Raw genomic sequence first — 10547 nt, 5'->3', positions numbered from 1 at the left:
TGTTCCGTGCCATCTAGTCCCTTCCAGTCCCATCCGTTTCTCCTTGTGACCAGTTTTATCCTGTTCTTATAAAAGGCGACAATCCCGACTACCCATCCGCTTGAAATCGTTTTAACTCCCGCTGTTTTACATATCAGAGTAGATTATCCCCGACGATGTACTGTCTTTCGGCGTATATCCTTTCCTTCCTTACATTTGTCGAATTTTATGTTTTGTCTTTAAACTACGTCGACGTTTATCCCTGTCGACTTTTTGTTCTCTGTCTTTTTTCCAAATCAACATTTTCTCTGTCGATTCTTATCCCTCTCAACTTATTGTTCGGCTCTGTTCTTTCGTCTTTTCAATTCGTCTGTTTGTCCGGAAACCTTAAACATGACGTCAGTTGGAGAAAACCTTGGCTGGTCTTTTAAATAAACCTGGCTAGGTCGACCATACTTGGCAGAAAGTTGGCATTTTTCCGCACTTGTGTTGATTTGATTTCGCTGGGCCTTGGCGTCACGTTTTTCAAAATAATTGTCAGCTTTGACTGCGTCGAGCGGGGTTGCTTTGAAGTGCATGACCTTGCTTTGAAGCTAAAGTGGTCTTCCGCAGTGCCTGTGGCGCCGCTTGGTGATACGTTCGATGAAAGAGTATGTATGCGCACTGCGTACTGAGAATGCTGGATGGGGACCTGTACATATCCTATATGGTTGTCATTCCAAATCCTTATATGCTAGGCCATCATGCAAATATTGGCAGGTTTTTAACCTGGTATTACTGAGAGTAGGACAACAACAAACAAATGGATGGAACAACAGCAGCTTTTACCTATAATGTTGGTTTCAAGATATGAGATACACATTTAGCTGTTACTGTGAACATCACAGCTCAAAATCGTTACACTAGCATCATGAACTTTCCGGTTATTGAGATTCACATCCCAACACCCAATACAAGGTGTTGTGCTGATGTCTGAAGGTATGTACTAGAAGTAAATAATGCATTTTCTGTAGTGTTTCCACAGAACATGTATGAGGTGCACTCTGCTCTAGTCTGTGTGTCAGGCCATGCCATTCAGCTTGAAATGACATTTTTGTGCTTTGGATTACCCTTCCAGTGGTCATATTGGCCATGTTACTGAGATGTTTTCTGTGAATTTAAGTTAATTTTAGGCTTCTCACAAAGCTTCAAGATCACAAGGCTTGAAGTGGGAAGCCCTTCTGCAAATATTTTTGACATCAGGAATGCAAATGTGTGTGGCTAAAGTCAGGGAAGAGGCTGTGTTTCAGGTGCAGGCTAGGTCAACCTTATGGGCTGACCCCCTCCAACTGATTTACAAACTGATGCATGTATCTCATGTTGTTGTTTTATGTTCACATTAAATTTCACATTTTGGGCATAATGTGCACAATATTATATTCAAATTGGCCATATTCATAGGATTTCTCAATTGCTTTCAAGCATTCCTAAGAAGGTACTTATTATCTATAGTGCTCCTTTGTGGTTTGTTCCTCATGCTTGTGGCATAAACAAGGAATATCCACATCATTGTAAATAGGGATATGGACATTCAAAACATAGGGCAAAAACTGCATGAAGTGCTCCACTTTTGAAGTAGCAGTTTTCTTTTATTATGACTTGTTTATGCCTTAACCTCCCAGGGCAAAATTTTAAGAAACACACAGATTGTATGCACTGGCAATGGCTAGCAGTATGAATGGAGTGAGGTCTTTCCATGCTAAGGCCCTCAAGGCCCTGACCCACTTGTATAACAGAACTTGGGTGCTTGCCTGCAAATGCTGGACATATAACCTGGCAGATGACATTTACCATCCCTATCTCTACCTTTTCAGATTTATTTGGGTTTATGCTGTCATGCACTGTTAGTAAAAATATAAGGTTTGTATTACCTTCAGGTTTTATCTGAAAAAGACGGGCAGTTTTTTGTATTTCAAGTGTTATGACAGTTACATGTCCATAGATGTTTTTCAACCATTATTTGCTAGTGTCATTGTGATTGGTCTGCCTCTGAGTGTCCCTGAAACCTGTGAGCTCTAAACACCACAGGTGCCACTTTAGGTGGCACCTGCAGTGTAGAAAGGCCACTTTTATACTTTCAGGGTTGGACAGCTGCCAAACTTTGTGCTTGCTCCAGGTCACCTTTGTATTTCACATGAGGTGAGCAGAGTTAATGCCAGGAAATAGGGCTTTGCCCTCGGGGTGACCTATTTTGTTTCCAATTTCTCACTTATGTCACATGCCTTGATTAGCAGTTGCAAAGACAAAGACCTCCCCAAAATTGTTACTGACCCCACTTGGCCACTGAAGCTGCAGAATTGCCATTTAATGGGTGCTATATTTCTTAGCCTGTGGCACCATTAGTCATTGCCTTCAATGTATATGCTCTCCCTCTCATGCTCATTGACTTGTTAAAAAAGAGTGTTTTCAAAGCACTTGAAAGTAGGGCATGTGTATGTGTTGTTGAGCTCAACACATACACATGCCCACACAACTCCAACAACTCCAACAACCACAGAAACATGCCCACACAACTCACACAACTCCAACAACCACAGAAACCACACAACTCATGCTCATGCTCATGTTGAGCATGAGCATGAGTTGTGTGGTTTCTGACGTCAAACTCAATCGTTTCAAACAAATGCTAGTGAACATGGGTAGATAAATGTTTAAGTGGACTGAGAAAAATAATGCTTGGTAATTACTTGAATCATCAAAAACCTGAAATCCAGTCCATCCACAACACCTACTGTAACTATATGAGTTGGGAGTAACTATATGAGTAACTATATGAGATTAGAAGTTATTGAAAACTTAAGCACCCAAAAACTTATCAGTGGTAGATGGAAATATGCTAAGAGTGCAGCCACATCTGAAAAGTTGCAAAACTAGAAACCTCTTTATGAAAAACGACAACCGAGACAGAGACATTGAAGCGTGCCAATGTAGCATACGCATTGTCTTGTCCTAATGAAGGTAGCAGGCTGTGTTCCGTGCCCTGAATTGGTGTAACAACAACATCGTCCCAACGCCTGACGATCTCCGTCACGGAAGGGGCGTCAAGAGAGCACATGCAACGCGACCACAGTTATACTCGTCCCACGTGTCAAATGCTCGCACAAAACGCAAAGTTTAGCATCTGGACACGTTGCAAGAAACTGCAACATTCTGGATACATTAATCATTCATGACCACACACTAGTACTAAACAGACAAATGAACCAAACTTCGAAAATTATCTCTTTGGAGCAACATCACCATTAAATCATTCAGGCAAGAAATATGACACTGATGAACCCAAATGGGGATTGGGTCATCGGCACGCAGCATTGTGATTCGTCATATTGATGGCGTAGGTCACCGTGTGTGATGTTAATGATGTCTTCTGCGCAGCTATAGGATGGTCTGTTTTTGCTGGGCCAAAACGGTACTGGCCGTTATCCTCATGAGAAATACGTCGTTGTTTGTGTGCTGATGTTTTATGCTCTGATTTTTAAGGAATCAACTGCCGGCATGAAATGAAGCGCCACGTACTGCTTTTGAGAATGGAGAGAATGGACGATGTATCCGAACGCCAAACCACGAATATATGAGAAGATGAACCCATGTCTCTTGGTGAGCTACCTTTCAAGACGAATATGTTCTGTCTGATCCATCTTTGGCTATGTCAAAAGTAAATCTCAAAACGTTTTGAAATTTAAAACTTACCCAAAGCTATCAAAACATGTAATTCAGCGTGCGCGCGCGAGCGTGTGTATGTGTGGGTGTGGGTATGGGTATGGGTGTGGGGTGTGGGTGTGGGTGTGGGTGTGGGTGTGGGGTGGGTTGGGTATGGGTATGGGTATGGGTATGGGTATGGGTATGGGTATGGGTGGGTGTGTGTTGTGTGTGTGTGTGGTGTGTGTGTGTGTGTGGTGTGTGTGTGTGTGTGGTGTGTGTGTGTGTGTGTGTGTGTGTGTGTGTGTGTGTGTGTGTGTGTGTGTGTGTGTGTGTGTGTGTGTGTGTGTGTGTGTGTGTGCGTGCGTGCGTGCGTGCGTGCGTGTGTGTGTGTGTGTGTGTGTGTGCGCGTGCGCGTGTGTGTGTGGATATACGCATGTAACTAGTGGCAAGAACTTTTGAACCAGAAATTCAGTAGAATTTAGATTGCTTGTTGTATGCTTCAGACTATCTTGGTGCATTAATGGTGTTGTGTGTTGTGCTAGCTACCCGTTCTCATTTTATGGATAGGGTTGATGTAATGGCCTGCAAAGATGACATTCGTCTTTCAAGATGTGTTTGCACCATGCAGTGTTCAATGTTTATAATTTTTCATTGTCTTGTGTCCGCACACAAACATGATGTCTTTCATGTCACATGAAGTTATTGCTGGCCCAGCGAGTGATAACATGATTTTCTTCAGACGGCGGGCCTGACGTCTTACTCCGTGTTCTACAGAACATGGATTCCACCTGTGTCATCGAAATAAGTGATGATGAAGACGAAGAGGTCGTGGTAGCTGAGCAGGCGCCGAGTGCTGCACCGCAGGCACGCGGTTGTGAACGTGACGCCGGGGACAATGAAGAGGCGGAGCGCGGCGGCGGTCATGAAGGTGACCACGTTGACAGCGATGGATCTGTGCACCTCAGTGACATGGATGATGAAGAAGATAGTATATTTGTAAAAACGCTTCGACGCTATGAAGGCAAGTTCTGCAATGTTACCTGCTGATATCGTGCGATGCGAGCATGCGAGGTACCTCGATTAGTAATGGGTGGATGCAGCCACATGCCAGCAGGCCGCAGAAGTTTTGTTTCCGCAGCAAATTAAGTAGACAGTGGGAAGTGTTATGTCTGGAGCCTACCACAACAGCATATAACGTCAGTTTCCTGGCTTTTGCTGTTGGAGCTCCCGGCTGCTTTCCCGTTTGCCATTACTTCCGGCAGCATCTCTTGTTGTGCCTGCCTTTCCGGGCATTGTGGCCTGCATTTGAGCTTGGCCTCCCATTTCTGACACCATTCCATCGTTGTGTACCCAGAGTTCCGCTCCGTTCCGTTCCCTTACCAGCACCCTGCCTCTCGTTCTTAAGTTTTCCGTTCTCCGCCGCAAGCCCCTTCTCCGTTCCATCCTCTCCCCCTCCCACTATCCTGTCTTACCGTCCCTCTATTGGGTGTGCGTGGTGAAAGAGTATCACGTCGCCGCTGTCCGTGTTTGACGGTGATTGTGTGGCAGACCGTACTGCCGCGCCCGTCTCCGGCCCGCTAGCCCCGACGCTCCCTCCCCTCGCGTCCGCAGAGCTGAAGCAGGAGGCGACGGAGCGGCTGGCGCGCGCGGAGCGGCAGCCGGCGCTCGCGGAGCGGCAGCCGGCGGCCGGCAGCCCCGAGCCCGGCGCGGGCCGGCCGACCAAACGGCCCGCGGAGGACGGCCCCAGGCGCGGCAAGCGACGCCGCCGGCCCGAGGCACCGGGTAAGCTCGTCGAGCGGCGCGCGCCGGCGGAGGTGCCGAGGCGCCCACCGCCGGAGGATGGCACGACTGGGGGCGTCTGTGACCTGCGGGCGGCGGGTCGAGTGCGGCTCCGAATGGCTTGCTTCAGCCACGAGGTGGTTAAACGCGTTGTGCGAGGTCTCCCAGGCGTAGTGAAATGCATCTCGGGTCATCCCATTCGGTTGATGGGTGGCGGCCACCTCGAATGATTTCTTTCTACCTCGCTCTCGCCATATTTCAGCGCGGGGACTGGTTAGCACCAAGAGCCGGTCGCGTGTTTATTAAAAAACACGCGTGCGTTAGCATCCTAGAACGTGAACCGCTACGCCGCGTCGGTTTCTTATCTGCGTGTTTAGTGTCCTCTTCCTTCACTGCGCCGTGACCAGCCGCGTGTATGCTGCACCTCCGCCCACCACAGCCCCGCTCTGCTCGCAGAGAGCTGGACCCGAGTCCGGAGGAGCTATCGCCGAAGCCGGACCGCTGGGTGGATGACCTGCTCAGTCAGCTGTCGCAGGTGCGTCCGGTCCCAGCTGGGGCAGTGGTGCTGCCGTCCGCCTGTCAGACGCATGGCTACGCCCTACGGCTTGTGGACGCGCGTCGTTTGTGGAGGCTGCTCTCGGGTGGAGTTGATACGCAAGACGATGATGTGGGGCCCAAATTTGCACGTTTAAATGCTCACGAGTACGCGCATAGCAAAATCAAAATAATCAAACCTGACGTTGCAATTTTATCTGGAAATTTCTGAAGTCGTCACATTTGCGGACGAGGTGCCTTGCGATTCTGCCCCCGTCCATTGTTAGGGAGCGCTCAGGAGCGCGACGACCGACTGGCGCGCTGTGCCGCCGCGTGACTGTCGTGTGGCGCGCTGCAGGAGGACGTCGCCGAGGCGCGGCCGGAGCCGGCCCCGGCCGCCGTCGAGCCGGAGTTCACGGCGCGCGTCCAGGCCGGACCGCTGCTGATCCGGCTCAGGATGCGACGGGTTAGTGCGCGGCGCAGGGTCGGCGGAAGTGAGCACAGGGTCGGCGGGCTGTGTGAGCGCTGGCACGGAACGGACACGGGTACAGGGACGGACACGGACACGGACACGAACGCGGGCACGGGCATGGGCACGGGCACGGGCACGGGCACGGGTACAGGAACGGACACGGACGCGGACACGGGTAAGGGTACTGGGACGGACACGGACACGGGTACGGGCACGGGCACGGGCACGGGTACGGGCACGGGTACAGGAACGGACACGGACACGGGTAAGGGTACTGGGACGGACACGGACACGGACGCGGACACGGACACGAGCACGGGTACGGGTACAGGAACGGACACCGACACGGGCACGGACACGGACACGGGCACGGACACGCGCACGGGCACGGGCATGGTCCCAGGTACAGGAATGGGCACGGAGCGAGGGATCGTGCCTGCCGCGCTGATGCGCGCCCGTCCCCGTTTAGTCGGAGGAGCTGCGGCGTCTGTTCGAGGCGGTGGCTGAGCAGCTGTCGCTGCCGGTCGGACGCGTCTACCTCGGCCAGCGGGACGTGGTGTACCGGCCGCATCAGACACCTGACGACGTCCGGCTGGGCGCATTCGACGTCATCGGTGAGCCGCAGCCGTAGACGTAGCCGTAGACGTAGACGTAGCCGTAGCCGTAGCCGTAGCTGTAGGCGCGGCTGCGCCGCACTGTGACGTGAACCCGCGCAGTCCCAGATCATGTCGTGCGAACTCGTCACCTCTGAATGCTTTTTTGTTGCCTTCATCTGTTTTGTATTAATACTTGTGGTTGCATTTCACGAGAGAAAGGAAATCAGATGAGAAATTAGCTTGTGTTACGGGTCTCTCTCCAACGACAGCCTTGTCGCCTTCCCTTCCATGTGCTTACAAAAATGGCACTAACTCATCCATAAATGCGTCCACACGCTGTATTTGAACCAGTGGCAGTCTAAACGTCGTTTCGTAGGGGCACCTGTTTACCTTTGCGCTCAGTTAGAGCGGACACGTTTGTAAAATTATTTGCGCATTGTCCTCCCAAGGCCTGTTCGCGCTGTTCTCTCCTTTCCGTCGATCGTTTCAACCCCAGCAAGGCACGCTATACACCCGCGCTCAATTGCGCCTTTCCTTGGCTCAAAACCAAACGGTCTCACACCCCGCACTGGTATTGAGCCGTCGTGCCCGACCTCGGCACCTGCTGACCCGCCCGGGGCGCGCGGCAGACTTCTGGGAGGGCTCGGGCGCGGCGCCGGACGCCGCGGCGGACGGTCCGCCCGGGCCGAACTCGGTGGAGCTGAAGTTGCAGTCGGCCGACCGTCGCTCGACGCTGCTGCTGCGGCTGGCCCGCACCGAGACGATGGCGTCGCTGATGGCGCGGTACGCCGCCCAGCGGGGCAGGCCCCTCGACCGGCTCAGGTGAGGCGGGTGACGCGGCGGCCGCCGGTGAGCCAGCCACGGGCGGGCGGCGGCGGAGGTCAGGTCAAGTCAGGTCAGGTCAGGTGGGGTAAGGCCAACATCGGCCAGGTGTGCGGATGGAGGGAGGTGCTGTGGGCCGCTGTCATGGTCTAGCCGAGGGCAGTGTTGGGACCGAGTCCTAGGGTGAGGGCGGTTTTGGGGCAGGTCAGCCTCGCCTCTGCTATAGGTTTGGTCAGCTGACGTTCCGAGGGTGTGACCATTGGTGCTGGCCGCGATGGAGCCGATGCCGGGCCCGCGGATCTGTGACCGCGCTGGGCGCTGGCGTCCCGCGCACGCCGCTGGTGGCGCGCGCGCCGGCGGACGCCGCTGCTGACCCTGGCTCGCCCGGCCGCCGGCTGACCGGGCCGGACGTGCGCAGGTTCCGGTTCGACGGCGAGACGCTCAACCCGGCCGACACGGCCGACTCGCTGGAGCTGGAGGGCGGGGAGTGTGTGGACGTGCACGAGTGCTGAGCGGCGGCGGCTGCGGCTCCGCTCCGCGTGCGACCGCAGCGCCACCTGGCAACGCCCGCGGCCGCCGAATCGCCGTCCTGCTCCACGCCGTCAGCAGTGGCATCGTCTTCCGTCACCGTCATCAGCGGCACCATCATCCAATACAGATGCGGGAAGACTTGTCGCATCAGTGGCTTGTCCACACCCTCCATCATCTCATTGGGAGGGGCGGGGGAGTATGGGAGTGCTCGCGTAGTGTCTTTTACGTGTCATATTGCTGGATTGGCGCCCTGTCACAGGCGCGGGGCGGTCCAAATTTCTGGTGCCTGAAAGTGCGCTACGGACCCGCGTAAGGTGTGTACGAGTGTATGCATACAATACAGGTTTTCGAAACTTTTTAATAAAGGACACCGTGTTTGATGCAGCGGGGAAGTGTCGTTCTGTTCTTTTTTTCTCTGGTTGCACTTAATTCGCGCAGATCTGTTACCACGTTAGTACCTTTGGTTTTGAAGAAAGCGCTCCTGGAGGCTGCCACTAGAGCCTCAGCCAGAGCTAGCGCTATGGAGCACGAAATGGAATCCTTGGCATTGACGATGGCCGACGGCCGGGGCTCGGCTGGAGAAAACATGGAAAGCCCCCAAGCGTCTCAGCCGGTCGGGGAACACTAGGACGTTCCACGTCCTCCCTACCTTCCCCGACGTTTCCCCAAGTAAACTGCTCGCAGTTTTCTCTACACTGACGTGACTTAACAACTTCATTACATGCTTGAGACGAGAACGTAGCTACGTAGTCTGGCTCCTTTCAAAGACGTACTGCGGTGACGTCCAAGCACAAGTATTCGCCGTTTACTATATACAAATGGAAATGTCAATGCATACATTACTGGCCATGCGTTGCATGCGAGTGTAGGAAAGCCTCAGCATGAAACATGGATGTGCGCGCGCGCGCTGATACGCAGCTCCACTCCAGCCGTAGGCAGCGGGCGGGGACGTTCGTGGGTTTGCTTTCCACGCGACACACCTGCTTGGGAACTAAGAAAAACCCCTTCGTTGTCATTTCTGTGCAACAGTCTGTTGACAGAGCTTGACACGTTTTCCAGCCCTGTGTTTCAACGTGCATCTTAATGCATCGAAAGCAACGTTATGTATGGGGCCTTTTCTATACGTATGGGCTCCCTTTTCTTCCTCCGTGTCAGATGCAAAACTGTGAAAGGATTCCCGTGCAGATATACAGTTCTGACCCGAAGGTCACACCGTCCTCAAAAACATGCATGTCAACGGACAGTCATACCGAATCCCCTTCCTCGCTTTTAATCAAGATATGCATTCCTTCATCCGGTATCTCTGTCGCCGCTCACGAAATTTAACTTAACAAGCTATGGTATTACTCCACCAGGCGCTTCTTTGTGCCCAGATCCAGAATGCCAAGAACGGTAATCTCACATGCACAAGGGCGAGCATTATCCCATGCGACCCGCGAGATCACTGACCGCAGAGCTGCGCCGCACGCTAGACGGCGGCCTGTGGTCACCAATACCGCTGGATCGCCTCCGCTGCGCTGGTTAAGTCGGGAGGATGACCATCTCATATATTGAATCCACGTCACGAAAATAAACAGCACCGCCACATGACCGGTTAACAGAAGTGCTGAGTCCACGGCGCGCCCGTGCCGAGCTGTGCGTGTGAGAGCGCCGGTCGGCCGTCCCCGGCCGAGCGTGACGCTGCTCCAGCGGCCGCGCCCGTCCCCAGCCACAGCCCCGGCACAGCAGCGCGAACGGCCAGCCCATTGGCGGCGGCGCGGCACAGCTCGAGTGCACAAACTCGCCACGATGCGGCGCTAGTGGCGCTCCGGCTCCCGCGCACCGCTGGCGCGGCAGAGCGGCGCCAAACCCGTACTGACCGCCTGTCGGGGAGGGCGACCGCGACGCCAGCGCACCACACCCCTCGCGACGCAACCGCGCCGCCCCAGTGACCACGAACACGTGCAAAATAAAGGGCGTTCAGTTTCGTAACACTGAAGTACACCGCTGGAGCCACGCCCGGAGGGCCCGACCGGCCGACTCCCGCGGGAAGATCTTCGTGCTTGGCGGCCGCTGCCGGGCCGATGCCGCCTCTCCGTGCCGCGTCAGTGCAAAAGAGCGCGCCGTCTCGTACAGCGCCGAGTCGCCTTCGTGGCGAGCGACGCACATGGAAG

General features: G+C 53.7%; 1 protein-coding gene across 1 annotated transcript; it reads left to right on the top strand.

Moving 5' to 3' along the window:
* Window positions 1–4629: 4629 nt before the first annotated feature.
* LOC119090050 (uncharacterized) lies at window positions 4630–8691 on the top strand. Its single transcript, XM_037212845.1, has 7 exons — window positions 4630–4681; window positions 5272–5302; window positions 5896–5974; window positions 6332–6439; window positions 6915–7059; window positions 7671–7863; window positions 8282–8691. Exons 1-7 carry the CDS (start codon window positions 4630–4632, stop codon window positions 8373–8375), a joined length of 702 nt encoding a protein of 233 aa, XP_037068740.1. The 3' UTR covers window positions 8376–8691.
* Window positions 8692–10547: the final 1856 nt, after the last annotated feature.

Source organism: Pollicipes pollicipes, unplaced genomic scaffold (assembly GCF_011947565.3).
Source record: "Pollicipes pollicipes isolate AB1234 unplaced genomic scaffold, Ppol_2.1 Scaffold_3087;HRSCAF=3621_pilon_pilon_pilon, whole genome shotgun sequence".
Classification (NCBI taxonomy): Eukaryota; Metazoa; Arthropoda; class Thecostraca; order Pollicipedomorpha; family Pollicipedidae; genus Pollicipes; species Pollicipes pollicipes.
The sequence above is the reverse complement of the archived record's forward strand: the minus strand, read 5'-3'. Positions and strand labels throughout refer to the sequence as shown.